This window comes from Phytophthora sojae, assembly GCF_000149755.1.
Source record: "Phytophthora sojae unplaced genomic scaffold PHYSOscaffold_4, whole genome shotgun sequence".
NCBI lineage: Eukaryota > Oomycota > Peronosporomycetes > Peronosporales > Peronosporaceae > Phytophthora > Phytophthora sojae.
The window spans coordinates 6,119,784-6,143,998 of NW_009258118.1; the positions used below are offsets into that span (position 1 = coordinate 6,119,784).

The 24,215-nt window shown below is 52.7% G+C and overlaps 6 protein-coding genes across 6 annotated transcripts; 5 read left to right on the plus strand and 1 right to left on the minus strand.

Annotated features, from left to right (window-relative positions):
* Nucleotides 1–4,803: 4,803 nt before the first annotated feature.
* PHYSODRAFT_332314 (hypothetical protein) lies at nucleotides 4,804–5,376 on the plus strand (the record flags this gene model as incomplete). Its single annotated transcript, XM_009529310.1, has 1 exon — nucleotides 4,804–5,376. One exon carries the CDS (start codon nucleotides 4,804–4,806, stop codon nucleotides 5,374–5,376), a length of 573 nt encoding a protein of 190 aa, XP_009527605.1.
* Nucleotides 5,377–7,761: 2,385 nt separating this feature from the next.
* On the plus strand, nucleotides 7,762–9,714 carry PHYSODRAFT_332315 (hypothetical protein; the record flags this gene model as incomplete). The annotated part of the gene is made up of 5 exons (XM_009529311.1): nucleotides 7,762–7,999; nucleotides 8,085–8,255; nucleotides 8,495–8,896; nucleotides 9,328–9,522; nucleotides 9,653–9,714. 5 exons carry the CDS (start codon nucleotides 7,762–7,764, stop codon nucleotides 9,712–9,714), a joined length of 1,068 nt encoding a protein of 355 aa, XP_009527606.1.
* Nucleotides 9,715–11,818: 2,104 nt separating this feature from the next.
* PHYSODRAFT_503337 (hypothetical protein) lies at nucleotides 11,819–12,678 on the plus strand (the record flags this gene model as incomplete). The annotated part of the gene is given in 2 exon segments (XM_009529312.1): nucleotides 11,819–12,085; nucleotides 12,103–12,678. Coding segments are annotated over 2 exon segments (843 nt in total), but the record flags the coding sequence as incomplete, so codon positions are not given.
* A 660-nt stretch (nucleotides 12,679–13,338) lies between these two features.
* On the plus strand, nucleotides 13,339–17,627 carry PHYSODRAFT_332316 (hypothetical protein; the record flags this gene model as incomplete). Its single annotated transcript, XM_009529313.1, has 4 exons — nucleotides 13,339–13,605; nucleotides 14,704–14,944; nucleotides 15,655–16,613; nucleotides 17,493–17,627. 4 exons carry the CDS (start codon nucleotides 13,339–13,341, stop codon nucleotides 17,625–17,627), a joined length of 1,602 nt encoding a protein of 533 aa, XP_009527608.1.
* Nucleotides 17,628–18,293: 666 nt separating this feature from the next.
* On the plus strand, nucleotides 18,294–18,512 carry PHYSODRAFT_499774 (hypothetical protein; the record flags this gene model as incomplete). Its single annotated transcript, XM_009529314.1, has 1 exon — nucleotides 18,294–18,512. One exon carries the CDS (start codon nucleotides 18,294–18,296, stop codon nucleotides 18,510–18,512), a length of 219 nt encoding a protein of 72 aa, XP_009527609.1.
* Nucleotides 18,513–23,702: 5,190 nt separating this feature from the next.
* Nucleotides 23,703–24,107, minus strand: PHYSODRAFT_380350 (hypothetical protein; the record flags this gene model as incomplete). The annotated part of the gene is made up of 1 exon (XM_009529315.1): nucleotides 23,703–24,107. A coding segment is annotated over one exon (405 nt), but the record flags the coding sequence as incomplete, so codon positions are not given.
* Between the last annotated feature and the right edge of the window lie 108 nt (nucleotides 24,108–24,215).

Below are 24,215 nucleotides of genomic sequence, written 5' to 3' on the forward strand. Positions count from 1 at the left end.
TCAATCGTAGTGACCACGTAGTCTCGAACGTAGTGGCCATTGCCACAGTCTCAGTGGTGCTCAGTGGTTTTTGCAGTTCAGTATAGACCATATGAGGCCGGCACCTCCGCTGTGTCACTCGGGTAGTTCTCCATTAGGTACAGGTCTTCATTTTGTCTGCTTCATCTCTTCTTTCAGACTTGATAACATGCCGCAACGCCTTGAGAGTGAATGAATCTCTGAACGATGCATGCTCATCGATACAGTTTACTCTGTTCGTGAGCCGTGAACGGAGCTGTTCGGCGGCGAGATGCTCATCTACGGCCCCCACCGGACCGCAGCTCTTCGTCACCACTTGCAACAACCTTGAGAGGACTCTGTATCTGTTGCATCTGGCTCCACCGGCTCCGCACGTCTTCACCGCCATAACGCGAGTCCGAGTTCGACCGCACTAGTCCGCGACTCACAAGTCTTTCATTTGTCTCTCAGCTATGATGCGAAGCTTCACTCGACTCAAATTGTTCATTCATGCACGTTTATTGCGCGATCCAGTTCGCCGCATGTAGCATGAATGCGACTATTAGCATCCACAGCCACGATGCAGCTACTTTCTGCGACCGTGCATCAACCTCCACTTCGTTCCGCTCCACAATCTCCTCCTGCCCAAGCGGCCACAAAGTTGACAGCAGTCCAGCTCCACCGCTTGCTAATCTGGCTGCATCACTTCCGCACCATGCATGCTTGGCACACCATGCTAATCAGCAACATCAATTTTCAGGCTCGAGCTGTCTACATCTTCCGTCATACGGATTGCACATCTTCGGCTTCTCGGCGACGCTCCTAACTGGTACGGCTTGAGTCACAGCCACCTTGGTAGTTAACTTATCGTCACGGCGTTTATACCACAGCGCACATTATGCGTGAACGGGCTCATGCATCTAGCGTCCGCAAAGCAATACAGCATTCACCGATCTGCACCACTTCTATATAGGACCGCTGAACCAAATTCATCAAGTTCATCTTTTCTTCTTAGCTCGTCACATTTTAGACCACGTTCACCACCTCGAAATCCATACGTACGCCTGCAACGCGCGTGCACAGTGACGGGGGCATCTCACTCGATGGCGTGGCGTAGAATCCCAACTTGTCAGTGGTATGCATGATCACCATTCCTCACACTGCACTTGGGCTTCTTCGGTACACGAGCTCGTTTTTCACTGTCTTGTCCAAGTCCTCGGGTAGGAACTTGACAAGAATCTTGCAATTGTGCTTCACACCTTCATCTCCAGCGCAAAAGGTCATGCACGCCGTTGCGTCTTACAATCTCGTCGGCTAGGTGTATGTACGCCGTCACCCTGGCCTCGTCGGAGATCGACGCGTCGAGCTTCAATTCGTCGCCGAACACCTCGTTCATGTCTGGCAACTCCCTGTGCTTGAGGCTCACCGTCATCTCCTTGATCTTGGACATCAGAAACTCGTCCTTGAGGTCCTCGAAGTCAACTTTGTGGCCATTTTCCACTGTATGTTACGTGCTCCCAGCCAGGGCCACTTGCTAGACCAGCGATTCATTTCCTGCAACATCATGAGGTCGCCCGACGTCTGTTGGCTGCTCCTCCTCCTGCATGCGGTTTCGCCTCCACCACGAGACACAGGAACTCGCTACCCGCGTGTTTCTCACAGTCCTTGCTTGAGCTGACCACACCGCCGTTGCGCCTTATACTTCTTCTTCTATGCTGCTGCATACCGGCGTCCGACACCTGCTTGTCTAGGACGCCTTCTCTTCTGGCCACGGCCTCTGCTGTCATGATGCAGCATGTCTGCTGCTGGCACCCACGCAAGCGGGTACGCCAGCAACAGACATGCTCAAGAAGACGTACCTGGTGGCTAGGAAGCCAGGCGTCGCAGCGCCGCCGCCTCCTCCTCCGCCACAAGTAGCTTGCGCGCAGCGTCGCTTGAAGGCTGGCGCCAGGCTTGCGCAAGACTGCCTGACGCCCGGAATCCAGAACTCTACCTGCACAAGTATACAAACATGCATATATAGGATTACGAAAACAGAAAAACACTTGCATTTAGTATAGGTTAGCTCAGCTTCTAGAACGACACTAAGGAGAAAGCAAGAGGAAGACCTAGCGCCTGTAGCTAGCCCGAAGACTTAAAGGCATCAATCTCGCTTTGCATTTTACCCAAAAGCTAGCAAGCAACCACAACAACTCCACGCACTTTCGCTACGGCAGGCCCCACCGCATCGGAGCCTGTCATCTGCTCGCAACGTAGCAGCATCGCTTCACCAAACTCTGCCCTCTCGACAACGCAAACGTCACTCGTCTCCTGGAGTTCTTGCCGACCGAAGCTCCCCCAGCTTGAATTCATGCGTGAGCTCCCTAGCGAGCGCGGTCTTCGGCTCATAACCTGTTGGGAACCGCAGCTTCACGCAGGCAGGAAGCTCACTAGTTGAAAGAGGAATGAGGTGTTCTGCCAGGCAGCAACGACTGTCTGTGGAGCGTGTGTGTATTTCTTGACTGAGCTTCTCGCTCGTACTTAGTGTATCTTGCCTCACACTGTAGTCGTACTCACAATTAGCATGTAATGGACAACCTCCTTAGGACAATTCCACTACTGTGGGAAAACCTCCGGCACTTACTGCCATCACGGGGCGAACGACCCACATTGGAATATGCACATTACCTAGCGACCAACCGTGGGAATCAGTATATATTCGCAACACACATCATTATGGAAGATCTCGCACATTTTTAGCCAGTCCGACTTGGACTCCAAGAGAGCAATGTGCACACCATGGGAATTCAGCCCATGTGGGCGTCATAGAATTATTTTAACTACTGTATGCTATCCGCATACAGTAAATGTAATATGTGTTGTGTACTCGAAGCAACGTTGTGGGTCAAATCGTATGATAAATCTGCGGGATCCGACCCGGTCGGGCTGCCCGACTCGGGCAAGGCTCACTTCAGCATTTGCCTCGCTTAACGCAGACGCCATAGCCGATATCCCATCTTAATACCGATGAGAACTGTTCCTCGAAGTTCGTCGAATGCCACTATTTTACTGCTTGTTTTCGCTGCTACGGTCGCCGCCATGGAAAACTTGGGACATCACTTTCCCGTCCAAGAAGAGCCATTGGACGACAAAGCCAGCGCGAGAACGTTGAGATCCGAAGCGTTCCTGGAGTTGAGCTCGCCGACCTGTGAATGTAAATCGGCTCCTCGACCGTGCGTTTTCTTTCACGGTATCAGCAACAAGAACGAAATGGCGGAGCTCCAGGACACGCCCAAGAACACAAGCGGCCAGATCGGCAACATGAACGACCGCGCTCCATGCTGCTCGACAGTAAAATACGCGGTGATAAACACCGTCGACTTCGGATGGACGGCTCCAGCGGAAATTCTGCGGCCGTGCGCTCTCAATGAGCGATTCCAGTGATTTGGCTTCGCGTATTATCGATTCTCTTGAATTCGTGTGCGTCTGACCTCATTTTTGTATGAAAACTTTTGCGTTTCCTGTGCGTCTGCGCGCACACGAATTCTTTTTGCCCGTGGCGACCATTCCATACAAACTGCTGTTACGCTGGGAGATATGCAGAGTCCTTACGAATTTCTGTGCGTCAAACGCACAGAAAAACTACTGTGAGCCTCGAAACTCAATACCACTCCATCCTGATCGGAGCAGCAAGAGTCTTGTTAATCGCTAGATAGAGATCTCTGGGGGTGCGCACGGATGGTTGTGGGCTCTATATCGAGACGACCGAAAGTGTTTGCCGTGCATGACCGCGTTCACAATTCCCAAAAGTTAATAAAGGGCAGACTGGGAGCCGCGTCCTGCGTCGCCAGGACGCGACATCAATCCTTGTGCTACTGCATCCACGCTAGGGACGGCACGGACGTAACTAGGATGAAAGTTAAGACGAGTTGGTATGCCTCTAATTACCGGCTCACACCTGAGGGGAGATTCTGGCCGCTCAGACCTCAAGCTCCTCGCGCAGTTCGCGTGTGAGCTCTCTGCAGAGCTCTTTGCAGAGAGCTCACACGCGAACTGCACGGAGAGCTTGTGGGTGGAGCGACTCATACCACCGTGTGAGTCGCACGACGGTGCAGAGCTTGCTGAAATCATTACCGCGTGCCGACACCCTGCGTATCGAGCTAGAGCACCCTTATTAGCGACTAAGGAGGATGGCAAGAAGAGAGACGCGAAGAAGCGCTGCCGTCGGACATGTACACGCAGGATGGGAGGACCGTGTGTGGACGTTGCCACTTGTTGGGCTGCAGCAGAAGCAATTACCGACGCTCGCTCGCGGCCTGCCCTTACTGCAACCAGCGTGGACACATCGGTGTCGGGTGAGAAGCTCCCCGGTCGAGACGAGGGGACGGTGGTGGTTAGATCCCCACGAAGGCGCAATACCGCATACGTTCTATTACGTGCAAGTAAAGTGCGTGTGTTAGGTGGTGGTAAACTTGTGACGCCAGCACTCACAAACCGGTCGGTGCTGCTGCTAGCTCTCTGGTTCACCCACGGTGGATGAACAACTCTGGCTGGGTGGATCCCCGAGTCGCCACTCGAGCGATAGCAGACGCCACGGGTCCGCACCTTTAAAAGGGTTAACGCGAAAGTGAAAGGGTTTATGAGCTTCTCGGTGCGTCGAATTCGGACTAAAAGACCAGCGCGAGAAGCTTGCCAAGGTGACCGACAAGATCACTTGGCTTGTCGTTGGCTGGTCAAAAGTCGCACACCACTTCGGTTAAGTACGATCGCAGGAAAGTCGCACAAATTCTTGCTACATATGAGGACACAGTCGTCGTAACGCACTCGATGGGCGGGCTTGTCATCGCAGGCGCATTGGCGGCAGGGAAGGGCAGCTTAAGCAAGAGCTCGGCGTGGGTTAGCAGCAGCGCTCCGATGATGGGGAGCATGGCTGCGGACTATATCCAAGAGAACTGCAACGATGAAGTAACGAATTTCAAGACCGAGCTGTTTGAATTTCTCGATTATTGCCCGGTTCCCGTGGCGCGCAAGTCCATCACGTACCAGAACGAAAAGTACAGCTCCCAGGGACTGAATGCTGCGTACGCCGCGGCTCAGAAAGCCTACGGCGATAATGTGTACGCTGCAATGTGCAGCAACTATTACGACGGCGTGGTTTCGCATTACCAAACCCAGAGCATCATCGCGGGCATAGTTGTTCCACACAAGTCCCGTGAAAATGACGGTCTTGTCGAATTCCAGAGCTACGCGGCAGGTTTATCGGCGGCGTTGTTTGGAGATAGCTACGAGTATCGCTTTTACGCCCCCAAGCTAAATCACGCCGACACAGCTTTCCTCACCCACGATGGATTATTGGAAGACGCGCAGAAACCCTTCAAATGGTTTGAGTGTGTGCTATAGATGAATTTCGCAAAGATCCCAGCTAGCCGCATCTTCAAAGCACTACAGTAATTAACGGCTGGGACGCCTAGAAACAATCTTCTTTTTTTGATAACGGTGAGGTGTATGGAGTTACTGGCCATGTATCCGAACTTCTAATCCCTTCCATCCTCAAGAGCGAGAGGAGTTGGTTTGATATATAAAATGTGCATGTCCCTGGAAGCTAAGTCGTGGCTTCGCTTAGAGAGAAGAGGGCATGAGGATTTATTGTCCTGTGTTCGTGTCTGCCCATTTCCTGTAATCATTCATTAAGAAGCTGAGAGCGCCCGGGTATCGTCGTTCAACCAGGTCCCTATCTGTGGGTTCATCCTGCTGACTTCGTCTGGAATCCATAGCGAGGTTCGCAAGACAATCCGCCATCTTGTTGTGGCAACGGTAGTGGTGTCTCCATGAAGCCACGCGCACCGAATCTGCTAGGCACCGTGCTCTGTCATAAATAGGCTGCAGTACCCGTGCTTTTGGTCGCCTGCGCTCCCTCATCCTGCGTAAGACGAGTTGACTATCTCCTACTATGTGCACCTGTTTGAGTTTGCGCTGGTCCACGTGGTGTAGCAATCGGAGCAATCCGTTGAATTCTGCGAAATTGTTCGAACACGTAGGCCGTAGCAGCGAAATGCTGCTCAACCAGACGATTCGTGGTACCCCGCACTCGTCGACCTGGATGAGTACACTTCCGCTTCCGCCTGGTCCAGGATTTCCACGCGATCCTCCATCGAAGAAGCCGACATAGTGTTCGGGCTGCGATGGACTTCCTCCCGGAGCTGCGATGTCGTCTGGGTTGTGTTGGCGCAGACGCTTCCTCGTGTCCATGGCGCTGGCCCAGTCGCCCTCATTTTTCCGATCTAGTTTAAATGTTGAAGCCACAGTATCAAAACCAGTCTGTAGCCGAGCGTGAAAAGAGGCGTCCCGTTCATTTGTTGTTCTGCCTGCCGCGGTCGTGTTGTAAATCAAATCCACGCGGGCTCGCCAAATCGACGCTAGCGCTTCTACCACAGCAAAGCTCCAGTATTTGTTGACGATAGCATGAACTGCATCCGTAGTCGTAACTTGTGCAAACGGGAGTTCTGTTTTGCCCACTCCATTCCGTAACGCACGCATTTCCCAGGAGGATAAGTCAGTCTACATGAGAAGATTTCGGTAATGCTCGGTGCATTGGACTCAGTATCAAGCTGCGCAAAAATGCTTCGAGTAGTCTTCCACCTCCTTTGCGCGTGCGGGCATTCCCAAAAGACATGAGAAAGCGCGATGTTGACGTGATGAGTGCATTCCGCGTGGGGGCATGCTTGGCGCTTGAGCGGTGGCCCACAGCGACAAAGCACGGAGTTTGAGTCTATACAGGAGTGAGTGCTGGTATGAGGAGGTGCCTGGGATTCTCGAAATGCTCATCCATTGGACTTGGTCCAAAGCCGAGTTGATAACACCGCTTTCTCGGGCCCACGCAATTGCTGCGTTTTCGATTCGTTGTTTCCCCTTCAACATCCTTTTCTCTCCAGCGTGACGCTTGTATTTCGCTCGAGTTTGCGGCCACCTTGCCGTTCCGGCCCATGTGACTGCCAAGCGAGTCACCAGTTGGTACACCGTGGCGACAGGCACCCCGAGAAAAGTGGCTATGGCTTGATCTAACAGTGGTGGAGTGGTATGCTCAAGAACACTGGGCTCCATAGAGCCCCATGTGTGAGTTACAGCATGCGCCGGTCCATCACTAAGCAGGAGTTCATGATGTGGGTCTGGTAATTTGTGGCTGACAATAATGTAATTACTCCTAAGCTCCTTCAGGGCCACCCCAGGGAAAATTGCCAGTATCACTAACGAGAGATCACGGACTTGATGCGCAAGTTGTGACGCCATCGGATATGCAAAATTGCTGCATTTCCACTTGACAACGCCCGGTTTCACCCATTCCAAGTTAAAAACATCAATTACTCTGGAAGAAGCCGGTGCCAGTAGAGAAAAGCGTTTGCACATTTTTCCAGCTGTCCCGTGGAAGTAAAGAGTGGCAGATCGCGCAGTTTCAGCTGCTTGACGCCTTCTCCGACAAAGCGGCCGAATCGTTCTTCTATGAAGCGTGCGTAAGTCTGAACTGCGATGAGTATTGAAGGGTTGGTTTCAGGATCCAAGGCGGGAAGCGCCGCAGGAGAGGAAGGCGGCATTTACCGACAGCACGGAGGCAGTTAGGAATGGATATTTTCAAGTTCAAGGTGAAAATAGCTTTTGAGGAGAGAAAGCAGAGATGAAACCAACGCTCAAGTGCTAGGAGCAGTCATAGAGGTCGTAGCGTTAGTTTCAGAATCTCTGTCTGCCGCTTAAGCCCTCCTGCTTTAGCTTTCAGCCTTCAGCACTCCGGTCATGGTGAGACTTACAAGCCGCTCCTTCCTTCACCTGACACCTGAAGTGGTGCAGTTCGAAGCAGAGCATCCATTTTATGCTAAGGTCTTACAGCTAGACTCGGAGGAGGTGACGTTTCGCAGCTTGGAAGGAGGCGAAGGGAAACTGGAACGTGCCGTCGCCGAAGATCACGTGGTTCGGGCCAGTGAAGTTTCTCAGGCCGGTCAGATCTCGTTGCTCCGACGACCCGTGTCCGTCAGTTTAGCTGGAGAGGTTCAGTATGGACAAGTGACCTCGGTCGACCAGAGCAGGATCCGGTGGTCATGATTTTGTGGCAGCGGCAGCTGCAGTGTCAGTGGTGCCACCAGTGATTGTTCTGTTGCTTGAAGACGTCGAGTTCAGAAGCGACGAGTGGAGTCCTACTGACCTAGAGGCGATGGAGCAGTCAATTCTGAGTCAGCTGCTCGGTACCGGCGGTAGTTCTGCTTCAAATCAAGTGTCCGAGATACTGGAAGGTCTGATGAGTGAGGAAAATCACCCTAGTGGATCGACCCAAGAACAGGAGAGGAAGCTCATTTTCCACTCCAGCACGCTATAAATTTCGCTTATTACGTCGACGGAGGGGTGTCACCAGTGCCACGCAGCGTAGGCAACTCATTTTGCATACCACCAACGCCCCAACCGCTTCGGAGCACATCCGCTTTGTCTCGCGGCTCGGTTCAGGACGTGGAAGAGCTCTTTGACCCGTTTGCAGACGACGATGACTCGCCCCAAGACGAATCGGAACGCGGTGCTGAAGTTGGTCGGGCAAACACTACCACACAACACGTGACAAAACGACAGCAAGAGGTCACGGTTGCCAACGGCGACGATGGCCACGTCCCCTCCAAGCGACAACGAGTTCAAACCGCTATTGATCAAGACGCGTTGATTATCGCAAAAATAAGCGACGAACCGGACCTTCTCGAGCGTTTCTTGATGATTAGGAAGGAGGCCAACGTCAAAGCGCAGCCGGCGGAGGGTGGTGGTACCATGCGTACTCACGTACAGAAGCCATCCCCTACGACAAGGGGAAAGAAGTCGTCTAAGTACGCATTTGCACCGTCCGAGGAGCAGGAATTAGTTCACGAGCGCATAACAACGGAGAAGCACAAAGGTAAGTCTGCCAATGTGTTTTGCAGAGGTTTAGTTCGGTCCGAGCACGTGGAGTTCAAAGCCGTACCTGGAATTTGTACGCGGGCCTATGATATTCGTTTCGGTTCTGGTGGTCTTTCGATTCGACACTTTGCAAGACTATCGAGGGATGAGCGGGTGGCTTGGTTGGAGGCCGGTGGTTCAAACTTTGACAATTTGTCCGCAACTGCAGAATTCTCGGCGGCATCGCCGGCATCGCGCATCGAAGATGTTGTGGACTCTGCCAGGGTTTCCTCACCTATGCTCGCGAGTTTTGCTGTGCTGAACTGGTCGAATTGGTTGAGACCATCGTGAAGTTCACCGCACACACGCTATCGCAGGTATCGTGGACGCCAAAAGAGATTTCTAGCTTAGTTTTCTGGGTAAACGACGTTCTCGAGGATTTTCGTACAGCGTCTGATGAAGGTGGTGAGCTTCGAGCCGTACAGCAACGTTGTACGACCGATGACCGGTTGCTCAAGGATGTGATGTTTATAAAGGTGCATCGGCAAGTGCAGGATGTACGACATGAGATGATGTCGGGACCAGCACGGCTTGAGGGCCACGTTGAACAAGGATCCCAGCTCCGCAACGGCCGCAACCACGACGGTAAGAAGCGATTTGGGCGAATCCCTAAGGAAGTACTTCGCAAATTACCAGTGCAGAACGACCCCGCATCAGGAAAGTCGCGACGACTGTGCATGCGTTTTCTCTCAGCGGCGGGTTGTGCGGTGGACAGTGATGGCGGTTGTCCCAGCGAGCATGGGCATTTCGTTCCCAAGCAGCTACCCGCGATCGTGAAAAAAGAGATTGACAGGCGCTTTGGTGGGCTGAAGGACGAGCACAAAGAGTTATGACTCGTTCAGACTGGTCTGGCAATGTATCCATCACGAACGCAAAACGACCGACCGTCGGCGGTGCCATGCAAAGCCGATAGGGTGGCGCGAGGTCAAGTAGCAAACTGCGTTAACACAATCAATTCAAGTGATGGATCTCAGACGGTGTTGGACCAGTCTAGATTACGCGTGCAATCGAGGCCCCTACGCGACTCAATTAGGGTACCCACAACAACGAGCATGATTGGCGAGGTAATTTGTGCGCAGTCGGCGGGATCTGCGGTAAATCCGACAGCGCCAATGGCGGCTGGTTGCACAGATAGTCGTCAATCGAGGCCTTGTTATGACACAGAGGCAGACGCAAGGAGCGAGACCGGCAAGGTATCCTGCACCCGGGTAGCTGACTTGCGTTCAAAATCACTTGGGTCGTAGCAGTTGCCGGTGGAGGGTGCATGCGTTTGTCGGTTGAGGTGTTGCAGTCACGCCCACATTAGTCTGTCATTGGATTCGGCGCGAGAGATTCAATCATGTTTGGAAGCGGATTTACTTCGGGCCGAAGCTCGAATTTCCGTCCTGCACCGCAAACGGGGGTTCGTTAGTGCAAAGCGACCCGCATCTCCTGTCTACGCAATTGACGAAGTAGCCTGCCCGTAATTCGCACGCACAATATGTCCCTGGAAGAGGCTACGCGATGTGCGGGGTGAAAATAGCATAGACAGCAGACCGAACAAAGCCATCGATCCTGTCCGGCTGCGGACAGTTCTTAACGGCTATCAACATCTCGATCTACTCGTTGAAATTGCTGAGAAGGGCATCGACGTGGGGTGGAGACAAGGGCCGAGACCGCGGCGGCCACCACCGAAGAACCATGGTTCCTGCCGACGTTACCTACGTGCTGTCACAAGAAGCATTCGGGATGGCCAAGACTCCGGTCAATATTTGATAGTTGATGCTGATATCATTGAGCGGTGGCCAGAACTAATCTGCAGTCCGCTCGGTGCTGTTGAGAAGAAGGATGTGGACCCGATGGAGGAAGTGCGCACAATTCACGACTTATCCTACCCAAAAGACGACTGTATAAACGCTGCATTTATTGTCGAGTCGGTGCCCAAAGTGAGATACGAGTCAGTGGTAGTTATCGCACGGCGCATCGACAGTTTAGCAAAAGCAGGGCATGCAGGCCGGATACGCATCCTCAAGGGAGATCTCGAGAGTGCCTTTCGCCACTTAAGAACACGCGCAAACTAGGTCTTCAGAATGGCGGCATATGTGAAAGAACTCGGCATTCTCGTCGTCGATATGGCGGCACCATTTGGCTGGTCAGGTTCGCCCCCCTGCTACACACTCTTTGGCCGTGCCATCACGTGGCAAATGGGCAGAAGTTCACCTGCAGCGGTGTCCGACTCGAGCGACACGAACCCATTGTTTCCTTACGAGTGGGTAGATGACCATGTCTTGGTCGAACCGGATGTCCAGAACAGGTTAGAACTCGCTGAAGCTACTTTACGACACGCTATGTTGGCTGTCTTAGGGCCCCGTTCGATCAATGAGGCAAACGTTTCGGAATGGAGTGTGGAAATTGTTGCTCTGGGTCTACTATGGAACACCGAGCGTCGCACCGTATCGATACCAGAAGAGAAGATCGCTAAAGCTCGTGCTCGCGCCAGTGCGGTGGAGCAACGCGGCACAGCGTCAAAATCCGAACTGTACAAGCTACTGGGTTCTCTTTGCCACGTGGCTAATTGTCTGCCAACAGCCAAGCCGTTGTACCAACGATTGCAGACACTGTGTACATCAGCACCACGGTTCGGCAGAATTAAACTTACAGCAGGGACCAAAACAGATCACGTGTGGTTTCGGCACATTTTAATGCATGGTTGTTTTGCTGAATTACCGCTTGCGATGTTTGGCGAGCTGCCGGCACCGGACGTGGAGCTGTATACGGACGCGTCCAACCTCGGGCTAGCCGTGCTTGATCCCGCCTGCGAGTCATAAATACAGATCCAGTTTGATGACGAAGAGAAATTGCTCATCGACAAAGTTGGTAGCGGCCATGACGATTTTTCAATCAAGCGAACGGACGCACAATTCATGTCAAGTGTCGGAGTGACAATGCCGCAGCCGTGAGTTGGTGCAATCGGATGCACTCCAACAACGCGTTCAGCCAAGAAATAAATCGGGCGATTGGTCTGGCTGAAGTGTATTTCAACCTTCGAGTATCGGCGGATCATATTCCAGGATCGGCCAATTGGATGGCTGATGCAGCTTCGCGAGCTTGGACCGAACCATACATTGCTCGATGGACTAATTTTTCTTCGTGTTGGGTGCAGACACAAGTTCCACAAGAATGCAGGAAAATTTACATCGACTTCTCGAATCTCTTCAGTCCGAGTCACTGGCCACAACGTCCAAGATCAAGTATGCAAGCACATGGACACAGTGGTGTAGAAGGTGTGAGCGGCTTCAATTCGCAAAATGGCTGCCAGAAGACCGCCAGCAACATTCGTACCAGCTCGCCCTTTTCGCCACGAACTGCTGGAAATATGGCTGGGGAAAATCGGGATCGAGGAATTCTGCCTCGACCGTGCTCTCTAAAGTCAGCCATATTGCGTGGCATCGTAGGCGAACCCTTGGTTACATCGTCGGCCTTTTGCCGGGCCACCAACTCGCTATCACCGGAATGCGGCGGAAAGACCCATCAAGCAAGCCACAACCTCCCGTTACAAGCGCAATCCTCAAGTGCCTGCATGAGCTCCTCGATTTCGCAGTTGCCCAGCACCGTGTCATTTGGGGGGCTTCGGTACTGGGCTTCTTCTTTCTTTTGAGAAGATCCGAATATTTGGCTCAAGGTTCAAGGATGCACGACTACTCAAATCGGAGAGCGGACGTCGAATTTGTGGATGCTAGAGCCGAAACCTTCATGATGTGACTTCGGTGATTCTACAATTTCGAGGGAGTAAATCTGACCAATTTGGCAAGGGTACTTCTCGAGAATTGGCGAGATCTGGGCATCGGTGGTGTTGCCTTGTACTAGCAGCATGGTACCTAGTTCGTCACCACGAGGCGCTCCGTATTGATGCGGGCGAGTTACTGTGCAAGGTGGATGCATCTCACAATTTGCAAGTATCCGACGTGGTAAGAGCGATAAAGGCTGCTGCTGGTCGAGCTGGCCATAATCCGCAAGACTACGCCTCGCACTCCCTTCGAAGTGGCGGCGCTACGGCGCTGTTTAATGCTGGTTTTGATAGTCTGGCAGTGAAGCTGTTTGGGAGATGGAAGTCCGACGCAGTCGAACGATACACGCGCATAAGTGGGCAGTTGACATCGCGGATGGCGTCGCAAATGCTGCAGAAGCCCGCATTGCATCATGTTTAGGGGCATCCCCCACGCCCGGATACCCCGGCAGTGGTGGTGCTACAATGCAACTTCGTCATCGTTGTGCCGCGTTTGGCACGCCCCCAGAATCGTGAGCGACTTCGACTGAAAACGACTGCGAGCAGCAGTGCGAGCAGGTAGCTCTCATTCTTCTTTTCTCCAGTTCGAGCTCAATCGTTCAGCCTCACCAAGTGCCCTCTCTCGCGCTGCGTCGATGGAGACCCTTACGTACTACTACCTACGCCCGAGCGCCTTCGACACGCCCGGCTACTGCTACGGTATGGCCCGAGCGCCATTGGCGGGTTCGGAAGATCTCCCGATTAAGAAGGCCTTGAGCGGCCGCTGGAGGGATGCTGACGATTACGAGGTCGACCTCGCTGCGACAAGAGTGGAGAAACGCGTGGTTACGGAGGCGGAAGCATCAGTGGCATCGGAACCTATGTGGGGGGCTACCTGTGCCTGGCGAGAATCCCGAGTGACGGTCCGAGAAGATGGGATTATGGGGTTGTGGTCGGTTACACGTCGGTGGCGGAGCCGGCGGTCAGCACGCTACACCTCATTTTCAGCGATGGACCGGAATCCGTACCATTCGATGAGTCAGCCTTTGATGAATTACCCGTGGAGAGCTATGCAATGCGGCCGTGTCTACACCGCTCAGTGTGTGACGTGATGTTGGGCGAGATGCAGAGCTTTCACAAACAAGTTTCTGCCGATTTTAATGGAGAAGGCCGCCAGCGTCGTGCTACCCGCAATTTGGCAACGATTTTTTGGCGGTATGACATTTTACCTACCGACGAAGAAACCCAGATCCCTCTCTATGATTGCTCGCGTGGACAAGTTCCTCGAGTCTCTATTAAGTCCGTTCTCAATTACGTCTACTACAACTCTGGGCGGCGACGTCCACCAGCTAACATCGAGGTCGGTGCAACCTTGTTCACCAGCCTCCTTTGAAGAGCAGCTCAGGTTGCAGGCCCAGCGGCTCCAGATGCGGCCACAGTACTTCAGAAGCCAGACGGAGCACCTACCCGGACAGTACGCGCTTCTCAGGACGCGCGGCTACTCGACTCAGACGAAGATAGTGACTCGCTGGAAGTGTCGCTGCCATTACCAGCAACACGAACAAAACGTGTGCGGTCCGACGACGAACAGGGCGCCGATCAAGGACGGCCGCGCCGCCGCATGCAAGGGCTTCATAACCAGGCGGAGTCTCATTCCGCTATCGCGGAACTTGATGATATGATGAGTGCTCAAAATGGTGTCTCTCTCTCGCGGACCCATACGCTGCCTGTGTTGGGGTCGAGTTTTAAAGCAGCAATTCAGGCCATCTGCGGTGGCACTGAGTATTCACAACCGAGCCGTCTCACGTAAGTATGCCAAGCTATCTCCTGATGTGTATGTGGAATCTCTGCAATGTGAGGGTCAAAGTCTGCCTTTGTTGCTACACCCAGCTGTCCTGTGTCGTTTTTTCTCTTTGGATTTTGGTCAACGTGGTTTATCGATTCGCAACTTTCGTCTACTTAGTGTGAATGAAGCTCGCGAACTTCGACATCGCTATAACATGACTGACTTTTCGACCAAGAACGTCATGCCAGCCATGGACAGCTTCAAGACGCTCACGGAGCTGGTCGATGCTCTGTCATGCCTCTGTAGTGTGGTCACTATCGCGTGTTCGGCCGAGATCGTAAAGCTTTCTGAACACGCTCGGGCATTCGTCAGTGTGCTGATTCGCAATCGTGTCTCGCTCGATGCCCTCGCAATTGACGAGCTCGCATACTGGATTGATGAACGGTTCGAAATGCTTCGAGCATTGCTGGCGCAGGGTGAGGACCAAGCGTGCAGCATCGTTACTCTCCAATTTTCAGTAACGCACGAATCCTATCAGCAGCTGATGCAGAACGTCTCTGAGAGGCGACATGCGGAGCTTACTCAGCGCTTGGTAAAGTTCGAAGGCTGTCCAAGTCATGGTGATCGCGGGCGACACGCTAAGCGCCAGGGTTCCGGCCCAACAGTGAAAAGATCGGATCGCACCGTCAATCGTCTGGGAGTCCCGGCTGCAGTCCTTAAGGGACTCCCTGTGGAGAACGGAAAGTCTTTGTGCATGAAGTACCTTTCAAACCAGCCCTGTCGCGGAAATGATGGTACCTGTGTATTCGGTGAGCGCGGCCACTTCAAGCCGAAAAAGCTCCCCGATGTCGTACGAAACTACATTACGAAGAACTTCGGTGGATTCAGTGCTGAATTTCAAGATCTCTGATGGGGCCAAGGTGAACCGTTGGGCGTTCCGGCACCTTTGGATTTGCAACGCCCACTATCGAACACCACACGTGTGGACTTGCAGCAAGTTTCTTCCCCACGGGGCGCCAACGTCTCCTCACAGGCAGATCCGTCGCCCTCTGTACATGTTCGCCAGCTCCAAAAGCGGTTTGCAACAACACAAGCCGCACGGACGAGGCTACTCGAGCTGCACCAGGAAGCAGGACGTGTACGGCTCCATGCAGCGTTACAAAAATTTGATTTGCGCCCCCGGCAGCGTTCCCTACGCAAGAAGACACCGAGACGGCACCACTGTTTCTGATTGATCGTGAAAAACAACGCGCGTTTAGTGAATACATCCGTCGATCTGGATGCACGCTGCCGGAATTTGTACGACTGCTGCGAAACGAGACGCCGGACGATACTAGACCCAACAAGGCGCTTGAGATTCCAACTCGGAACAGAGCTTGGCAGTCGTACCCCCATCGCCAGTTGTGGGAGCAGATTGTGCATCATGGTGTCCGGCCACGATGGAAGTCACAGCATTCGCGTCAAGCGGAGCCTCCAAAAGATCACGGATCAGCGACCCGGGCTCTGAACATACTCGCCAAGAATATTCGAAAAGGTCAAGACGCCAACCAATATCTAGTGCTGGACATCAGTCTATTTGAGGTGCTAAATGGCTTGACGTGCAGTCCGTTTGGTGCAGTGGCAAAAGGTTCCGTGCCAATGGATATTGATGCGAGGATCATACACGAATTATCCTTTCCGAGTGGTGATTCTGTAAATGATGAGACTTTGCCTGGCGACGCGATTGACATTACGTATGATGGAGCGCCCGTCGTCGCCCGGCGAATCGTCGAGCTTCGAGAAGCAGGACACGACACTCAGATGATGACAGGAGATGTGAAAGATGTGAATGCCGCTTTCCGGCATATCCCAATCCAGTCTGACTACGTTGGGCGATTTTCTGGTTGTGTACCCGAACTGGGCATCCTCGTTATCGATCTGAGTTGTCCATTTGGTTGGACAGACGCTCCCGGGTACTACTGGGTTGCCGGTGCGGCCATTAAGCACCTGTACGAGCACTCAGCACCTTCGTGGAGCGGAATGATTCAGGAAGAGCGAGAGCCTTTCACATGCTCGGCGTGGTGCGACGACTACATCTGCGTGAAACCAGACATCGGCACACGTCTACCTGAAGCTAATATTGCGTTACGATCGGCTATGACGGAGGTACTAGGACCCAAGCGTGCAATGGCGACAAGTTCTCGTTATGGTTTGTCAACGGCAAGGCGCTTGGGCTAAACTGGTCCTTGGAGGAAGGAACCTTGTCGATGCCCAAGGAGAAAATAGAAAAGGCTCGCTCCAGAGTTCTCGGAATGCTTAGTGCTGTATCTACGACCCGAAATGGCTTAGATCAGCTCCTGGGAAGCCTACGCCACATCACTACGTGTGTGCGTCCAGCAGCAGCTTTTTTCCAACGGGTAGCGTCGCTGCATCGGAAAGCAAACCGCTACGCTCGCATTCGCCTGAACGATGATGTGAAGGATGATCTGAGGTGATTTCTCATCATTTTGGACATTGCACCGCTGAATCGCGTGGGATTCGACAGATTTGCCGAGCGCGCTACACCCGACTTCACCATTATTATGGATGCGTGCGACGGGGGCTTGTGCGCCGCTTTTCCCGCCCGAAAAGAGTTCCTTCTTGTGCAATTCGACGAAGAAGAACGGCACGAGATTTCGCAGCTTAAACAGGGTGGGAATAACTTTGACATTAATGTCCGTGAATTACTAAGTGCGGTGTTAGCGGCAGCAATTTGGGGGGGGGGGGGGGGGCTACTGGCACTCGACCTCGTCGCGATCGCATCACGTACGCTTCAACATTGACAACCAATCGGCTGTGTGCTGGAGCAACAAGCGGTCCAGTAGGAATAGCCTGGCTCAACTTCTCTTGCGTTCGCTGGCGTTGATGGAGGTTCGCTACAACTTTTATACGACTGCACACCATGTTCCGGGTGGAGAAAATGGATTTGCAGACGCGGGCAGCCGGGTGTGGCAATCGCAGACACACAGGGAATTATTTGCTAACATTTCGTTGTCTTGGACGCAGGTGGAAGTGCCACCCGAGTTGAGGAAGCCCTCGAGGCTTTGGGAGCACTTTTGCGAGCAGGTGCACTCGCAGAAACCTCCACTCAAAGCTACGGCAGAGCATGGAGACAGTGGGAAGAGTGGTGTGCGTTCATGAATTACTCTGCCTGGCTCGGTCGCGATGCAATTGATCGGAACGCAGCCCAGCTTGGGGCATTCGCAGTTTTTCTTTGGCGCTATGGTATGTACCGGCAAAAACGAGGCAACCAGTACTCTACAATTTGTGGTAAACTGTGCGCTGTCAGGTGGTACCACCGTAATTACAAGGGCTACGATCCTGGTGTAAATACTAGCCATGCAATACTTCTCCGGGGGATTCGGCGGTTCATTGATCCTGTTCGCAAGAAGCAGCCAATTACGGTGCCCCTGGTACTTGCCGTTCGTGGGCTCCTCACTCGCACGCAGCGACGACACCAATTGATTTGGGGCGGTCTACTTCTCGCTTACTTCTTCCTCCTTCGGCGATCCGAATACTTGTACATGTCACGACTACATTCTACGGCTCGGCGATATCTCTTTCCTGGACGGGCATGGCCAAGCGACCACCCCTCGTCAAGCTCGAATGGTCTGCATCAAGCTCACGGGGGCAAAGAACAATCAATACGGCCGCGAAGAACTACGGTACCTGCATGCTTCAGGTGACGACACGATTTGTCCAATACTAGGTGCTCGATGGATCTACAAAGCGGCAATCAATTACGGTACTCTACCAAGTGATCCTGCGTTAGCCACATCAAGTCGTCGAGGCATCACTTCAAAGGCGATGGCCTTTCTGATCAAACAAGCTGTGGTCAGTGTAGGGCTTGATCCAGCACGGTACTCCACGCATTCCGTCAGAATTGGAGGTGCGACGAAGCTCCTAAATGCAGGTGCAGACCGGTTGGTGATCAAAGTGCTCGGTAGACGGTTATCCAATGCCTTCGAGGAATACCCAGTTTTGTCGGCCGAAGGCTCGCGCGATATTGCAAGCCTAATGTGTTAGAGTGCACATCAAGTCGAGCCCCGGTTAGCATTGTCAGGCGAAGAAGTCGCAGACTCGAGCACATGCACAGTCGCGGCTGTTTTCACTTCACTACGGCTCGAGCTCTGGCACAGTCGTCAGCTGAAATCGCGATTTTGGTCTTGGAGAGATCATTTGGTTACAACTCGAGCCTCGGCACAGTTGTCAGCGGAAAATTGCCGACTCGAGCACATGCATAGTCGCGCAGGGGAAATTGTTTGGCAGCAACTCGAGCTTCGGCACAGTTGTCTGCAGCTACACCGACTCGAGCTGACGCACAGTCGGGAAGCTGAGATGTGACTCGAACTCGAGCTACGGCACAGTTTGGCACAGGTGAAACAAGTGCACTATCACGTGAAACAAGTGCACTATCACATGAGGGCGCGAAGCAGCAATTGAGTTTTGGGGCCGCCACTCCGCACCCTAATTTTCATAATGCATGTTTGCCCCACTGACGAAGTGCTGATTGTTGGAAACGGAGATCACACACTAACTTATCCATCGTGCTGAGCAATTATGGGCTTGTCAACATTCATTTCACGCGGAGGGTTAGCCTGAAAGATTCCGAGGGGGATCGCAATTGATTTATCGACGTTGACCTGGAGCCCCGACCGCTCTGAGAAGCGTCCCACCGCTGCGATCATTTCGGCTTGCATTTTCCGGTGCTTGATATATATTGCAGTGTCGTCAGCATATCCAGCAACGTGAAGTCGATAAGCCCCGGTTTGCTCATGTAGCATGATACCACAAGCATCTGCCGTTGCCTCGAGTTCGTCATAGAGGAGGTCCGCAGCTAGAATAAAGAGTACGGGAGCCAGTGGCAGCCTTGTCTTATGCCTCTAGTAACTGGTATTGGCGCCGAGGGGTATCCATTAGCGAGAAGCGTAGCTGTTGTATTGGTGTGCGTCACTTCGACCATGCGGCAAAATTTTGGCGGGAACCCTTTGGCCCGTAGCACTGCCAGCAAGTAGTGACGATCGAGCATATCATACGCTTTTGCGAAATCGAGTAGGAGTGCTTGAGCGACTAGAAGTTCTGGGTTGGTTTTGCAAACGCGCTTTGCCGCCTCGAACAAGTTGATAGCGGTGTGAATTCTTCGGTCGGGAACAAACCCGAATTGTGTTTCGTGGACCAGGTTCGAAATGTGAGAACGCAGTCTTCGTGTGAAAATGCGGGTCAGGATCTTGTAGTCGGAGTTGAGCAAGGCTATCGGTCTATAGTTCAGCGGCAAGCTCGCGTCTCCTTTTCATAATACTAAAGATGTAGCCTTGCTAAAAACTCGACGGAAAGGCTCTGGGGGCGGATGGAGCTACTGACCTCAAAGTTGCAGGTTACGCAGATGACACAGCCATTTACGTGGACGACGCACGTGCACAACCGGCAGTGCTTGCAGTAGTCAAACAATTCTCGCAGCTCTCAGGACTACGGGTCAATATCGAGAAGTCGGTCGCTTTCCCACTAAGTGTACAAGCCGATTAGTCGGAGATTGACTATCCTATTCAACGTCAAAGCGAGTGTCGCTACCTGGGTCACTGGGCCACCACGGTGTCAGATGTGAAGAAGGTTTGGGACAGAGCTTTTGGAGCACTGACCAGCAGGTTAGCACTTGCTGTTGCGAAAACAAACTCGGTCACCCAGCGGGCCGAACTGGCAAACGCTATAATCTTGCCCAAACTGAGATTCGTGGCCAAACACGCGTGGCCAACTAAGAAGACCCTCATCGAAACTAGCAGCCGGATACGGAACTTTGTCTGGAGAAGTTCATTTGCAAAACCAGTCGGGAAAGTAAAAGGATGGCTAGGTGGAATAGCAGCCGAACTTCCCCCAACGGAAGGAGGTTTCAACTTGCCCAACATCGTAACAGAACTTATCGCTATGAGTGCCAAAATGACGGAGATATGGGCGCTCTCGTGCACCCCCATCGTGCGAATAGCTGGAGATATACTTAGGCGAGCAGAATTGGTTGGTCCGACTCCTCTGGTCCCCGAAGTAATCAAAATTCCACCGAGCGCAGCAGGCAAGACACTTCGCGGTACCGGCGACAAGTGGTTCCGATTTGCCGCAACCAGCCCCAAAACAACAGACTCAGTAAATCACGACGCGAAGCACGCCTAGCATGCACCAACGCGGAAGGGGTGACTACTCGTTGGGTGACTGGGGAGCCCGAATGTGACCTGACTGCCATTTTATCTGGACCTGTGGCAAGAATTGAACGAGCACTAGGCGCGGATAAGGGTGAATTCATTGCCGAGGGCGTCATGGACACGAATATCTTCGATTTACCGTGGTCAGTGCGGCCAGGGGAACCCCATTCGATACGAAGAGCCTTCAACTTATTAGCCGACAAAGGCTCAAAGGTTGGCGATGTGATAAGCTACACTTGGATTCGGCAGGGTGTAGTGAAGTGGCGCGCAGAACGGATTGAATACTCGATGTCATCCAAGCAAGCGCGTCAATTCAGGCACCTGGTATTGCTGATAATGACGACTTATCCTGGTTTTCTACGAAAGCCAGCACCTCTTAATACATTACGAGTCACTCACAATGTGGGATCCCACCACAACTTTCAGGTTTCGATGCCACCGGCAGCAAGAGTCTACCACGTACAAAGTACTGGTCCAGCTAAGCGCGTGAACATTCGTCATGATGCTACTCTGGACGATGTAGTGGCTACGGAGCTGGAAACTACGGCGCAGACCACCTTCTGCACTCCACAAAAACGGCTGACTCGGATTTCTCCTGTTTGGGCAGGCAAGCGCCGCTGGAGACGAAAACACACGGCCTACAAACGCATTGTGGGAAGCCGACTAGCCGAAGCTGGGAAAGCACTATTGGATAAAGCTGCAGCGGCATGGATAGCCGAAGACCCGAGCATCGGCGCGGCAATCGCACACGTTGCCTGGAATGACTTACGGAAAATTAGTGGGATCTCGGTCTACAACTACGAACTCCTCTACCGATTCAAGCTACGCCGACTGTCAGGATGGAATGACAGCCAGAACTCGCATGCGTGTCCACACGCAGCATGCAATGGGGAGCGTTCCACGCTCTCACACATCTTCTGGAGGTGTGAATCAGCGCAACGGATGTGGAGGGTGGTCCTCGGGGGGTGGATGAACGCTGACGGCATCACCAGCGTGCTTACTCTGGCGGAAATCTTCTCACTTCAGCTGCGCCACCCGCCGGAACAGGTCCTGACCCAACTATCACAGATCCAAAGAGAACATGAAAACGTCACAGAGATGTAAGATTGTCTTTACGGCGTTGCGAATAGATACTGGAGAGCAGCGGTGGCTACAGTGATGGCTATAATATGGAGAAATCGTCTGGATCTGCTGCATCCTGCCCCGGAATCCCCATCGAATGACCAGGCCCGCATTGCCAGACTAAATGCCCGCCTTCGACAAGCGTACAGGCAAGTAACGCTGGACATACCTCTCACGAAGACGCGATATCCGGAGTGGAAGGTGGCGCAACGGATGCAAGCCGCGCTGTGGACAACAATACAACTTGCCCCTTGCATCCCAACAGCTACAGTGCGGCAGCCCGTGGGATTCTTTCATGGCCGGTCATCGAACCCCAAGCGGCATGGGGGATTTGGTTACGTGCTGGTACGCCAGACAACAACGGCATACTACAGCAGAGTGCAACCACCGGATAACTGCACAGCGAACGCGGCTGCTCTACACTCGCTACTCCAACTACTCAATCGAGCATATGAGTTAAATCTCCGCGGGATTCATGTGGCAGGAGACTCAACAGTGGTGGTCCGCTACCTTCGCGACAGACGCCTTCTCAAGAAGGAGAACCTGAAGCGTTTGTATCTAAAGTGCAGACGGCTAGCAGATCGGATACGGGTAGATGCATGGCATCACATTCACCCAAGCGCCAACACAGGTTGTGTACTACTTGCTACGACTGGGTCGCCACTCGACTCCGACGACAATCCCGGGGTCGACCCACTTACGAAAAGCTTCCCCTCATTGGAGCAGGCTATACGTGTGTTCAGAGGTCCTCTATTTACGTTTGTTTAAACTATAGAGTCCTGATATCGCTGTAGACTGAGCCTAATTGACGAACGGTGTTGGGATAGTTCCTCCTCCGGCGAAAATTGTTCTTGCAGGTAGTCCCATAGCTTGACAGGCAGGTGCTCTCGAAGTAGTACAGCATTGGTAAACTGAGATAGTTGTCGCAATTTGAGAAATCCTTTGATCGCTTTGTAGATGCGTTTGGAAGCTGGTTTCCATGCTATCGAGACAACGTCTTTGAGCGCTTGGTGCGTGGCAATCTGGGCCGCGTTTCGATACGCAATTTTCCATGTCCATCCTCTAGCGTCTTGGACTAGTTTCAGGACTGGTTCGTGAGGGTTACCAGGTACGAATGCAAGAACATTGCGGTCGCTATCTGCACGCCATGAGTACTGCTGCGACAGAGCAGGAAAATTTCTCGGCCTGGTGGGTGCCAGCGTCGATGTCCACACCCTCGCTGGAACGCAAGCAAAAATGCTAGCACACCAACGCCTCATTTGGCGATAATGTCTGATCGTAAACGGTTTTGTACCTCTTGGAGGCGTCAATGGATACACTCCTGGCGATTCAACCCTAACTTGCAGCTTCATTAGCGTGCAAGGCTGGAACAACGGGAAATCTTGATGCCGAAGGGGCTTCCCTTTTGCATCTACTATAAACGCGTTACTGCTCCACTTGCTGGTTCTCCAATAGTCAGAGTCTACAACCGCGCCTTGCTCGCTCACCGACACGTTTAGCATACACTTGATTGTATCCCCTCGAACCCAAAAACAGATAATCGATTCGCGAAAATCACCCACTTTTTCAGTTGATCACGATCAGCGTGCGGTACAATCAACCGGTCTGTCAAGTACGCCCAAAGTTCACTTCTACCTTGAGCTTGCACCGTCGACATCCATCCCGATTGCTTTTTGCGGCGTACTTGATTTGCTTGAGCTTTTGTCGTTGGAGTAAAGGCGCAACAGTCCCGAGAAGTTGGTATTGTAGGGTGCGCCAACCAATGCCAAGCTACTTGATAGTTGTCCGGTGAAGTCTGGATCCACTGCTCCGCTTGATTAATCCGGGTGATAGTAAGCGCCTCTTGAATACTTTGGAGCCCCATGCCGCCTTGCTCCTCAGGCGCAAAAACTAATCCAGGTGAGATTTTATGCCGAGCATTGACCTCCTTCGTTGTACCTTTCCATATAAATCTTTTTTGGAGTCGCTCGAGCCGCTTCAGAATCTCTATCGGTACAGTGAAATGCATACCAGTGAACAAGATCGCTGGTAGTATTACCGTATTGAAGAGGACTACCCGTTGCTTCACGGAATTAGTAACCTGGGTCGCAACTTGCAATCGTTTCTTACAATTCATGAGCCGTATTTCCCAATTGTAGCCTGCCGTATCGTGATTACCAAAGTGATAACCCAAGATACGAGTGGTATCACCTTTTGCAAGCACAGGGTAACCATGACACCGCTTCTGAGACCATGCTGTATTCAACGGGATCAGTACACTTTTCTTGGGCTGGACCTTCAATCCCGACATTCCTCCAAACTGTTGTAGAAGGTGGTTCAGCGGAACGATTTGACGGGTAGCTGGTAGAAAAACTGTACAATCATCTACGAATCCATTAAAAACCTGTCGTCTACCTCCAGAACCCGGAATTTCCAGACC